Source organism: Lepisosteus oculatus, chromosome 7 (assembly GCF_040954835.1).
Source record: "Lepisosteus oculatus isolate fLepOcu1 chromosome 7, fLepOcu1.hap2, whole genome shotgun sequence".
Lineage (NCBI taxonomy): Eukaryota > Metazoa > Chordata > Actinopteri > Semionotiformes > Lepisosteidae > Lepisosteus > Lepisosteus oculatus.
This window is the reverse complement of record NC_090702.1, coordinates 3,062,554-3,076,094: the sequence shown is the minus strand read 5'-3', so window position 1 is coordinate 3,076,094 and position 13,541 is coordinate 3,062,554. Positions and strand designations below refer to the sequence as shown.

Here is a 13,541-nt window from a genome sequence, read left to right as displayed (position 1 = left end):
TTTTTAAGTGGACTGTAGTTTTCAGGTTTACTGCAAGCCAATCAGTTTAAGATTAAATGTTTTTTGGAACAATACATAATTTTTTCCATAGTTGGTAACTCCCTCTCATGTACGGTACTAACACTAAATTAACTTACTGTAGTTTAAGTGATTTCTCAAAAAAATGTTTAAGTAACTCCGTTATGACAGTCAAGACTATAAGGTATCTAATGTTAAGCATCTGGAGTAAAGAGTTCTAGAAAAGCATGGTGTTTCTTTTTAATCCTACCACCTCAAAGGTGGTAGTTTTCAAATACCACCTCAAAAAAAAAATCAGGGGAAATTAAATAATATTGATTGTAAAGCAGTTTTCTCAATCATTTCTAATCGGCACTGTAACATTCTCAAGGTTTCGTATGAAGTGTTGGAAATATTGAACCCGTTTCACATTTCCTTTCTTGCAGAGAATGTTTTTTCTCGGGTATGTGCCACAGTTGCACAGTATGTCTGTATAAACTGCAATACAGTTCGATACGTGAAATGATTTGCTTTCTGAAAGCCTCGTTCCAGAAGAGCTTCAGATTTTAAATGTTTTTTTTCATGAAAATGTAAAATGCTGGCATTTTGAATTGGCTGGAGCATGGAACATAAAACTTGCAGACAATGGAAGGCCTTGCAGCCCATCTTCTTCGTATGATAGTTTAGTTGCTTGAGTGGTAGTAACTACTGCTAAAGTAGTAGTTTCTACTAAATTTCAACTAGCCATGTCTCAAATGTTCCCAGAGTTTGGGTCGTAGCCACATAAATAGGAAGCTCGTCCAAAGACCCTCGCCACTCTGTCTAAAGAAGAGCTTCTTCTCGATCATGAATGATTTCCCTTTTGCTTTCCAACTGCGATCACATGTCCTTGTTTGACTGTGAGTGTGAAATAGTCCCCTGCGTTGGTTCTTTCTATACCCCTGTCGAGGGAGGTCTCTGTGAACTTTGAACGTACTTTTTCAGTCTTTTATAAGGTGGACATTCAGAACTGCTTTGAACTGGATTGGAAGAATGCTGGACACAAGGGCTACTGTATAATTCTAGACTGTTATAAAGGAACGTGTGCTGCAAAACTAAGTAACCAATAGTGTTAAAAGAAGTTTTTTTGTTGGCAAATGGGGAAGATGAAGATCAGTGTGATTCTGGAATGCCGCCAATCTGATAAGCACAGGGTAGCGTGATCGAACAGTCCTTAAATATTTTTTTCTGTTATCTGATTGAATCACTTTGAGGTAAAATACACCAAGCATCTCTGTGCATTTCACTTCTGGGCAAATGCAATAAAAACTTCTTTTAACGTCCAAGACGACTCCTGACCGTCTTAAGGGGAAGCTGGAAAATTTCTCCAGCACCCCTTAGGATCATACTGTACAGTATATATCTGAGTTTCAATCTTTGTTCTGGATTGAAGGAACTTTAACCCCCCTTATCCTGTCTCTATTATGATTCTCTGAGATCAAGATTGCTCCCTTTTCAACTAATTCTAAAGCTACAGTATGATATCCATTTTGTGGTATAGTGCCCATTACAGATCATAAAGGGAGGCATTACTAGTGCATTGTTAAACTGCCCTGGATTTAAATGTAATACTTTTTACTATTACACAATTTATTATGTTTGGATTGCTATTTCTTCTGCACATTGTCATGATGCATAGAAGAATGCATCCCTTTCATGTGTAGCCCTGAATCAACCTTACAGTATTGTATGTGAAGTGTATGTTTCTTCTGCCAATATCAGTGGTAAATTTCATTTGCTCTGTATCAGACCACTTTGGATGGCGTGCTGCTGTTGTTTTATGAACTAGCTTTCAATCCGTGTGCAAACATTGCCTTGTGTTCTTATGGCTTTTAATTTGTTTTAATTTGCCTTTTAAAAGGGATCATATTCAAGGCTTTCTAAAACTCTTCATATACAGTATATCATGTTTTATTCGATATGCTTGTTGCCTGTTCATAGAATCTGTGCACGCCAATTCAACAGGACCTTCCCCTTTCTGAATTCATGTTGGCCGTCTGTTAAAATGTCGCTCTTATTCAGTGTCCTCCTAATTTTGCTCTTTACCTGGAAGATAAATTAGATTAATTTATTCGTCTGGGTTTAGGGCGGTGCATTGGTTAGCAGTGTTGCCCTGCAGGGCTAGGGCCCTGGGTTCAGTTTCTGGGATATGTCCTCAAATGCTCTGATTTCCTCCCACAGTCCAGAGACATACTGGTTGATTAATTGGCCCTGGTGTGAGTGTTTGTGTCTTTGCCTGTGTGTCCAGCGATGGACTGGTGTCCTGGCCAGGGACTACCCTGCCTTGTACCCATTGCTTGCCTGGATAGACTCCGGCTCCCATTAAATTGGACAAAGTGGTTAGAAAATGAATGAATTGTATGAAATTTCATTTCTCCAGTCTATAGATAGTCCCCCCATTCTACGTGAGACCTGAAATAGCCTAGCCAGGGGTCTATGAGTCCTTTATTTCCTTGATTATGACCGGAAAACGCTATGGAGCCCTGCTAGGAAGTTACTGTTAATATTAACCGATATGGATGAAGCTTGTTCTACAACATGCGTTGTTATCAATGTCTTCTACTGGCAAAAAGTGTGAAATATTAATTTCGCATGTTTACTGTATCTTTATTAATTAACTAATCACATAGACTATGCCTGCTTTTAGATAGAACTTCAGGAAAAATAGCTTCACTGTTTTTTTTTTATTATTTTTGGTTATTTTTGGACTCTGCTGCAATAGTCTTCCCTCGTGGCAATTCGACCGCTCTGTATACACTTTTCCATCTTTGAACTTTGGACTCCTACACAGTCTTTAGAGAGCTTTCTACCTTTGATTTTTATTTCTTAATATAGTTATCTATTTAACCTTTTAGGCCATTCTTTCCAAAACCTGAAGTACTTTGGTTTCAAAAACAAAACAAAATATGCCCATTCATCTTCTAGAGGCTGTAGTGCTCTTTTCTCAGTTCACTGCACGTAACCTCGGCCTCATTCCTGTATACAGTAGATTAGATTAAATAACATCACTTTATTGGCCAGATACAATTTCTTGTATTGGGAATTTGTCTTTTCGCAGAAGCCAGCTTGCTCTCCATGAGAGACACAAACAGGTGGAGAAGCTTGGTGTCGGAGCGCAGGGTCAGCCATTTATACGGCGCCCCTGGAGCAGCTGGGGTGAAGGACCTTGCTCAGGGGCCCAACGGAGTAGGATTCCTCTGCCGGCCGCGGGATACGAACCAGGAACCTTCCAGCCACAGGCGCAGATCACAGAGCCACCACACCGCGTGTGCTTCTCTAAAATCTTCACTCTGTATCCCAACCATTGCCTTCTTGAACTCTGTCCTGTAATTAAGTGACTTGTAGCAGTGCTGGAACCTGATCATCTCTTAGTTGCAAGTTTCCATCTCTTATTTACTGGGGTCAACTTCCTCCCAGATCATTGACTGATTGTCTTGTAGTAACACTGGCCCTCATAATTACCTTGTGCCACGGCATCAGCACATACTTGTACAATATACTGTAGGTTTGGATATTGGGGGGGCTTTTTCCTTTAATTCAGTTTACAAATGTGCAACTCGTTAGACGTCTTCAATACACAGAATCTAGAGACCTTAATCAAAACCATCTAGTGCAACACAAGGCAATCTACTGTAGGTAAGATTCAGCAATGGGTAGATCAATGAGAAATAAAGTACAATATCAGTGGATGTGTAAAGTTTTCCATACATGCAAAAATGCAATAGGCTCTCTCTGGACTGATCTCAGTAATAGATTTGCTATGCGTTTTATGTGTGATCCACCAAGGGGATCGTGGTTAATTAATCGAGGAAAGTCTTGAAAATAAATGAGGATATGCAGTTTTTTTTCTCTTCCTAAAGTCTAGTCCATCATTTCCTTTCTCTTTTAGAGGCAGGCAAGAATGGTGAGGTGATGGGGATAAAAATCAATTTAAAGCAATTTAAGACTGCGTACATTTGAAATAGGCAATAGAATTGCTCCTGAATCTTTATGGAACAAACTGGAGAACACGGCAGGTGTGTATAGCAGAAAGTGCAATCAAATCTGCATACAGGAATGATGACGTCCCATTATTGGGGAAAATTAAGTTTTCTGTCTGAATAAGGCTGGTGCATGTCTGCTTTCTTACCTGGCTTGTTAAGGATCCAGCTCTGGGAACATGTTTGCAGTGATCTGCTCTGACTCAATGACCCAAAGAGAGTAAATAACACTGGAATCATTCAATCACAACATGATTGTTTTTGTTCATGGTTTAGATCTTTAAAAGACAGACTTCAAGTGAATAAGAACGAGCCTAAAAAAGAAAAAAAAACACGCTGGGGTAAATAAAACTAGACAGTATTGGGGCCCTGGGTTGAGTTCCATGGGGCGTTACCCGTGTGAAGTTCATATGTTCTTCCCATGTTCATGCATGATATGCTGGTACTGTAGGTTAGTTCGCTTCTGGGAAAATTGGCCCCGAGTGCGTGCATATGTTTGCACTCTGATAGGCTGGCATCCTATCCAGGGTGTACCCTGCTTTGTGCCCGTTGCTTGTCGGGATAGGCTCTGGCTCCCAGAATTGGAAGAAGCAGTTAGAAATGTGGATGGATTTGTGTTTGCACACTTTGAAGGGTAGTAGCAGACAATCAAGAAAAAATCATGCCAGCGGTACATTTATCAAAGCCTTTGAAAATGCTCTATTATAGAACAACAGCGAAAGAAAAGCTTGACAGAGTTCAAAAGAAACAAGGATGAGACGGACCATAGTGTCTACTGATCGGCAACAAAAAGCCAGGAGAGAAAGAAGGCATACAGAAGCAAGTACAGCAGGGCTATGAGAGTGAAAACTCATATGAAGGGTTTATTTCAATATTGCAAAAGAAAATAACCCTCAAGGTAAAGTGTCTTGGGGATACAGTCCTAGAAATTATCGAAGCAAACAAAAATGAAAAAATTGCAGATGTTGTCAATGATGTACTACGCACAGGTAGTCGCAAAGAAAGGAAGATGGTATGCCATAACTTTTTGTTTTCTCTCTGGAGAACATGTTAAAGGGATAAAATGTGAAACCAAACAAATTGCTGAAGCAGATGACTCCATACAACAAGAAGTATATTGTTGCTTTTTACTATTGCCAACTAACTTGTTATTGCTATCTTTTTACAATTGAACAGTCATGATAAAGTGGGGGACGTTATGCAGGAACCCTGGGACAAAAGTCAAAATTCAAGTTGGGAGCAGGAAGTCAGGTGTTTATGGAGGCTTTTATGCGCACCTACAGTATGATTTCCCACAATCCTATATTTCACTGATCCAGGGATGGCTGAGTAAAAATCCCTTAAGGGCACAAGGATTTCAATGTTCGGATACCAGCATTTTGGAGATTTTAGTATATGAATTATATATGAATATGAATTAAGGCGTCACTTTAAGCATGAGCAAACAGCACTCAGTGGAGTTCTTACTATATATTTATTGAATGGATTCAAGCCATTCTCTTCTCAAGCCAATTCAAACATTTGTATAATGCATACCCCTTTTACTGAGTCACGTACACAGTTAAAATGACAAAGATGGAAGGAGCAATATGAAATTGTCAGTCCTAGATGACAACACAGATTCTGGGAATGCATAAATGCTGATGACATTTAATATTTCCAGTGCATATACTGTACAGTAGTACACCCTTTATTTAAAAAGCTTGAGTGGAAAATCTCTGTTGGTTTTGTATCAGCTTTGTCCCCAAATCGCGCCATCACAGACGCACAGACATGCAAAGCCTTATGCTTGCTGGTACAGTTTTAAAAGCAAATATATTTGATTTCATGAGCATGATAACTGGTTCATTTTTCCAAGCTGGATATGTTTTTTAGAAGTGTTCTTTGCATCTACACCCTTAAAGTGTATGGAAGTACAGTAGAATTCCTGTTGTTCGTCGTCATGGATTGAGAAGAGGTGCTGTAGATCTTGCTCAGCTTACCAGTTCTTTGAACAAGCAACAGCACTAATGGATACAAACAGAGTATATGATATGGCACTGTAGATGTAGATTTTTTACAATGCTTTTGATGTAAAGATTTGATGAAATTGCAGACTTGCCATTTAGGATTAAGAATGTGTTAATGGAAATGGGGAAAACTGAGTGCAGGTGTGCACGATTGCAGTCATTGTAATATAATTGTAATTAGTGGAGTATCACAGGGGTGTGTACTATTAGGACGGCTCTTCCAAACGTACTGAATATCATCACGACCATCGAAACACCGGCAGGTGACATTTAATGTGGACAAATGCAGGACATTTCATGAAAGTAACAACATATCAAACTCTAATATTGAATATGCAATACTGAGTATTATGGAGACTCCTTACTTACTTTCATTAAAAAGTAGAAAGAAGAAATGCAGTGTTTCTGCCGTTGAAATACCTGAAGAAAGTTCAGTAGCCAAAACATTGTGTTGCTACTTTCTGCTTTTCTGCCTGCAAATGAACAAGGTCACTATGGCTGCTGTCACATCATACAGGTGAGGATGCACATTGGTGGTGGTGGTAGTATGATTGATTCCTCATGACCTGTAAAGCACTTTGAGTGGAGTCTCCAGAAAAGCACTTTATTAGTGAAAGGAATTATTACATAAAGGTGTGTGTGTGTACTGTATAATGTCTTCCAACTGTTTTATCCAATACAGTATTGTGGGGAAGCTAGAACCCATCTCGGCAAGCAATGGGCACAAGGCAGGGTACACCCTGGACAGGACGCCAGTCCATCACAGGGTAGATAGACACGCACACACTCCCACCAGGGCCAGTTTTCCCAGAAGCTAATTAACGTACTGGAACGTCTTTGGACTGTAGGAAAAACCCAAAGCACTTGGACAAAACCCACACGAACATGGGGAGAACATGTACCCCAGGAATCAGTCCCAGGACCCAAGCGCTGTGGTATCAATGCTTACCACAGTGCCATGGTGCTGTCTCGAAATCAAAGGATGGCATACAGAAATTGTACATAGTTCATTAGGCCTCATTTGTGAAACAGTGTACAATTTTGGTTGGCACAATACAAAAAATAATGGAATATCCTGCACAAACGGGCTTCATGGACTGACCCTGTTAACCTTAATTAGGATCTTGTTTTCAAAATCCTCAAAGACATCATTGCCAATATGCTAGTTTCTTTCAAGAAATGACTGCATATGATCCCTGGATCAATTAGCTACTAAATAAAAGCAGGGATGAATGCCCTTATTTGTAAACTGCCATTTGTCCTTAAGGTGTTATAATGAGTTCGTTTTTATATTGCTAAAGGCTAGTTTGTAAAATACAGTATAATCCCTTGAAAACTGAAAACAAATTCTTGTTTTATTAATGTGTGTGTGTGTGTGTTTGTGCTGTGTATATATATAGCATTTGTGTTATCTAACTCAGTACCGGCCCTGCTTTTGTAAGCAGGGATGTTCAAACTGTGCAATAGCATGACGTAATGGTAGTTTATATTACCAGATTCTTTTCTCCGATGCACGGAATAGCTGTTATAAAGTTACTGTCCCACATGAATATCTAACATACAATATGGAATAACAAAGAGGAAGCTTTGTATTGTGCTTTTGGTTAACAATTCAGTCCATACTGCACCTGTTTCTTTTACATACCATGTACTAGCTTATTAATTGTGTAAACATGTGGAGGAACTACTGTATGTGCTTTGTGGATTTTATTTTGTCCTTGTGCGTGTGTATCATAGAATAGTGCAGGCACAAGACAGGATACGCCCTGGAGCGTGTTTTGTGTTACTAGGATTATTGCAGATAAGGGACTTTTACTTGAAGAGGAAGATGGGGATCACAAAGTGTGGGATTTGTTGTTCTCTAAAGGTTGCCCGTTATTGTGTTTTAACTAAAACAGCACAAGGATAGCTGCAGTCCTCTGTTCAAATCATGTTTGTTGTACCCTGTCTCCTAAATGGTAAGGACCACTTGAATGCTCTTATGCAGAAAAGGTGAAAATGGCTTATTTTGCTCACCTTTCATTTATACATTTAATATATGTATATTTTTTCCTTTACATAACTGGCATGAAGGCTGACCATTTACACACTTCCCCTTTCTCTGAAAATAGCCAAAGTACATTTTCACCACCTGTTTACGGGAAAGGTATGATGTATGTTAATTATCGCTGTTCTTTCTCTTGAGAGGACACTGTACCATCTCTGTGTTTAATGAGACTGTGACTGTGGTGAAAGTCACTTGCTGTTATATACTTGTGTACAATACTTCAGCCACGGTGACTTCAGTGCACTAGACCTTAAGTGCGGACTTCAAAACGCCTCAGTACACCATTAATGAGATTTCCTTTTGTATGCACCGTCCATTTAAGCCAATAGTTTCAAATCGGGTGGAGATGTACAGTCAGAATCACTCATTAGCTGCAGGGCTAATTAATGTTTAATCAGGGATAATGAACAGGAAGGAGCTAGCATTATCAGTCCATGTCATACCTAGAAAAACCTAATAAATACTACAAAAAAACTAAAAATATCCTACTGTACATGTAGTACCCAATCTAGGTCAGACTAACTCTGTAAAGTGTCCGTTCTCATTAGTACAGTTAAGTCTCTTTTTGTCTTTACTTACTGATTTACTGTTCTGATTTATGCTGATATAAACTCCTCTTAAACACTGAAAACTTCCAGAGCTGCTGCTGCTGCATCTTCAACATAGGCAGCTTTTCCAAAGGTCACATTCCGATGAAACATTTATTGATGGATGAAGCCCTGATAATTGGGATCATTCATTCTAGCACGGGCGAAAGTGAATTTAAATCTGCAAACTTTGACCCGAGGTGAGAGTAATTTTTATGTTTTCAGCAAGTGGAAGAATGGATCTAGCAACGCTTATGGAATTACATTTCACCTCTGATTTAACTTATTATTTCAGTGTATTCATATAGGTTTGCATTTGGAATTTTGGACTTGTAAAACTACAAACGCTTGGAATAGCTTGCCTTTACTTTAAAGGTTTGTGACTGCCTTCATGATTATGACTGATTATGAGCGCCTGATGCAATTACTGTATGTCATTTCAGTAAATAAGCTTATTAACCCAGTTAGATATGTAGTCTTGGAGACAGCATGGAGCAACAAAGATGATATTCAAAGCTGTTCCAGCTTTAAGCAACAGATCTTGATTTACACTTTCCTTCTGGCACACTCATTTAGTTGTCTGTGTTCACCGTCTTGTACTGTGGGGACTATAGCAATGTAGAAAACTTCTAAAACTGCACTTGGATAATGTGAATTCTTTCACCATTCTTCTATTAGATTTGCATTTTGAGCCCAGCACTCATCATTTTGACCTTTATTCTTGATGTGGTCGCTTCTCTCTCCATCCAAGACAAATCATGTGTTTAAACTAATCTACAAACTTGGAAAGCACATTTCTTGACTAATACGATGAGGTTGCTTTTCCAAGCCTTTAAAGCAAGTCCTAAACTTATCTTCCACAGTGGCAAATTGAAATGCCTGTCACCCAGTCCGCAGAGTGAGCTGAAACCACCCAACATCATATTTGAGTGGGGTTTCAGTTGTATGACTAACTCTTTCCTGCTTCACACATGTGCACTTGCATCTGTTAGCCCTGTTCCATCGTGTTGTTATTTCTACTGATTTGTCCTTTTCTTTCTCCGTTATACCTTCTGTGTTATACTGGTCTGAGCTTCTTGGCCACGTCCCCAGTGTAAATGAGAATCTGTTCTCAGCTGACTCAGTTAATTCATTTTAAAGAATTGTTGTTTGAAGGAGCAACTGTTGAAGGTGTCACATTTTTGAACAGCTGAACATCTGAGACATTCTGATTATAAAGTAGCCACAGTACGCAGTAATTTTGTTTTTGACCTTGTCACGGTTTGGTATCAAACATTAGTTACATATCGGAGCCACAGGGAAGATACAGTACCCAGAATTCTTCAGCTCACAGCTCCAGCTGAACCTGTCTTCAGTGATGGACATTCAGAGAGCAGAGGATGGAAACAAATCTTTGTCCCAGCTTGTGGTTTTTCGACTTTTGGATCACATGTTGGACGTTGTCAGGAGACTGGATGTTATGGGATGCAAGAGGTCTCCCACAATTTCCATCGAGACACAGTGACCTCCATTTCTATATCCCATCAAAAAATGTAATTAAAGGCAGATTCTTCAAGGCTATGTAAGGGGGTGTCCTAAAAGACTTTATACTGGTCACTTTTCTACAACCATGTTTTTCGGACTGGCCAAATTTCTTGCTGACGGAAATCCAGATGGTTTATACTGAGGCCGTTTCTGGAGAAAGTGGTGAAACTTATCTTCATCTAAACTATGACATATGATGGAGAAATACAGTACCAGCCACCCGTTGAAGAGGCCTCTGTAGCTCTCCGAGTCATACACCCAAGCTGTTGGGCCCTGGGAAAATATCTTTGTTGTTTGTTACTGCTGTAAGTTGGCTGGTAAATGTTCTTCCTTATTGCATGCTAATTGTTTTTGTTTGCCAATGTGATTTGAGACAGTGCATTACAATTAATATGTACAGTACACCACAAAACAACTGCCCGGCCTTCCATCACACAGATGCACTGAATCATTCTGGGCAGGTCACTTGAGTCTCCAAGCAACTGTGGTTTTGGCAACCATCCATGGGGAGAAAACCTGCTCTGCTTTCCTGGAAAATATGAATTCCCAAGGGCACTTAAACCTTTACCACACCTGGCACCTGATACAACACGAGAAAAAACAAAAGATGTTCTGTAATATTAATTAGGCCTATGAAGTGATCTCTTTCATCTTAAATTCTGTTTTTTAGTTCCTTATAAGAGGACATTTTAAAATACTCTAGGATACCCGTTTTCAAATAAGGTGTGCTGCTTGGTTTGATAAAGTACATCTGTTTGAAGTTAGTGGAAACGGAATTCCCTCCAGTTTAAAGAAAGCAGATGGAGACCTGCATCTTCGAGGCTTTTTGTGCTGGGGAAAACAAAACAATGACTTCACTGTTCTGAGATATGCAAGATTAAATAACAGTGTGTAGCAGAACACTGTCGAAGGTGTACTTCAGTTTGGAAAAACATGTTGTGCTGTCACACGGTTGTTAGTGGCCAACGTCACACCTGCGACACGGCAAAATAGGTACAGGTACATCTTGCATCTCCCAGTGCTCAACCAATTGTTTCACTTTGCTTATCGGTATAATGAAAATTGCCAGGAAATCCTGACAAAACATACTGTATTATGGAAACAGTTTTACCTTAAAAAAGCGCATGAGAAAGTATGCCCAGACTGTGTTAAGAAAACCTTGAGTCAAGCAGAATGATACAGTATGTTGCCATCTTTGTAGAAGTGATATAAATGATGACTAAATGTGGACAGTATTTTTGCAGGTACCTTGCTTTTGCTAGAGGTATGCCATTAATTTGTTTTTCTTTGCCTTGGTTACCCCAAATGCACATCACGTCGCTCATCAATATGCTGTTTTTTGGCTTCGCATAAACCTGCACCTGAAATAAAAAATGTGTTATTTAGACCCTGTCACTCAGGTTAGGAGATGGTCAACAGAGATCTTTAATTCAATCAGTTGAAAGGGAGCATATCGCAGAGGAAAGGTTTCCCCTAGTACTCAAGACATGCTCACTGGACTGAAGTTACACTTTCCTTTTTATATATTAAAAGTAGGTAAGACTTTAATATATCAAAGGAACATACAGGGAAAGGGGCAGTGTCAGAAGTCAAACAAACAGGACCGGAAGATGCCATTTCCCATCCTACAATCTGTTTCAATTCTCTCTGGTTGAATGGGTGTGAGGAATCGCAGGCTTTAGTTTGCACCTAAGCCAGTGGTCTTGTGAAGACGACGGCGAACTGTCTGGACTTTTTGACTCGGTCTTCCACAACCCTTATTACTTCATAGCTTCTAAGCACTTCCATGTTTTAAGGTCTGAAATGTATGCACAATGTTTGTTTTGCTTTGCTTTCACAGAATAAAATCCAAGGCATAGGTTTTGTCCGACTCCACGCGCCCTGGTTGGTTCTGAGCCGCGAAGCAGAATTCCTTAAGATCAAGGTGCCCACCAAGAAGGTGCGTTTTCCTCTGTTACCCTTTCTTCTCGTGCTGAAACGGTTTCGAGTTCTGCACAGCGACTCTAAAACCATTCCCGTTCCTGAATACCAAATGGAGTCGTGTGAGCTGTTGGGTAATTTTTCTCCCTCCGTTCCGTTCATGTTCATCTTTTGCTTTCAACTAATTGAAACAGGACATTTATGACAGACGGTACTGAAGGAAAGCTCTAAGCATCATCAAAGACCCCACACACACCCCAGCTACAGACTTTGACCCTCTACCATCTGGAAAATGGTACCGGAGCATTCGGGTCCGGGCTACCAGACTCAGAGACGGTTTTTACCCCCGCACTCTCAAACTGTTAAACTCACAGCCTCTCTGACCTACGATCTGAACCTCACAGTGCCTTCTTTCTTACCAAAAACTCAAACACACATTGAAATCTACCTCTACCTCACATGTCAAAAAGATCACTCCCCATATTTTTCTATCCTTAATGCCTGTTTTTTTTGCATTGTTGTTTTTTTGTACTACTTATCGTCTGAGAGCTAGCTAAATAGCATTTCGTTATACCATATACAGTACCTGTATATGAGTGTAATGACAAAAAACTTGAACTTGAAAGGGGCTCTTAATGAACTGTGCTGTAGGTGTCCTGTTATGCTTTTTTCAGAGCTGAAAGCATTTTGGTTTCAGTGTATGGCCCAGGACTAAGATGTGTTTGAGTATTGATTTGGTCCTATTCTACAGTTAATTAAAAAATGAAGCAATCAGGGCTGCACTGCTTGTCTGCCATATTTCTAGGTGTCTAGATGGAAGCAGCCACTCCACTGATTCAGCTGCTCTAATCTTTATCTGCCTTTTGAATCCCGAGCACTTACTAAGGAGAATGGAGGTCTGTAATCCCAGTGTTCTAGGAGTGACCACAGCTGCTTTCTTTTCTTAGGTTTATGAAGTGAAGGAAGAAGGTGGGGTTATGGCGACATTGAACTCCGCGTGGGACACGATCACCAAGCCTTTACAGCCCAAAGTGCCACATCTTCAGAGCAACACAAAGACCAAGTACATCTCGCATTCATTCTCACGGGAGAAGCTGCATCTGTGAGTATTGCCGTGGACAGTCATCCATTGCCAGTGCTCTTCTTGCCTTTTCTTGGTGTTCATGTATACTATACTGAGAAGTGTGGTGGCACAGCAGACAGCTTTGCTGACCTTGCAGTGCTGGGGCCCTGGGTTCAAATCCCAGCCTGGTGTGTCTCTGTGTCTCTGTTTGTGTGTGTGCTGGACTGGCCCTGGTGTGATACTGTAGTCTACATCAATCTACTGAAACAATATTTCTAAGCTGTTACTGTGATGTAAGAAAAAAAGATACAAGTGAGTTCTTGAAAATACAAGTAATTCTTATATTCTATACCTGTATCTACATTCTTGTAGAAA

At 40.0% G+C, this 13,541-nt stretch overlaps 1 protein-coding gene across 3 annotated transcripts in view; it reads left to right on the top strand.

Annotated features, from left to right (window-relative positions):
• The window catches only part of ano2b (anoctamin 2b), a 124,598-nt gene that overhangs the window by 16,451 nt on the left and 94,606 nt on the right, over positions 1-13,541 (top strand). For all 3 annotated transcript variants that reach the window (XM_069192035.1, XM_015353303.2, XM_006633832.3), the window contains 2 exons: positions 12,024-12,122; positions 13,051-13,205. In XM_069192035.1, the coding sequence (XP_069048136.1) occupies positions 12,024-12,122; positions 13,051-13,205 (254 nt within the window). The remainder of the gene's footprint in view (positions 1-12,023; positions 12,123-13,050; positions 13,206-13,541) is intronic.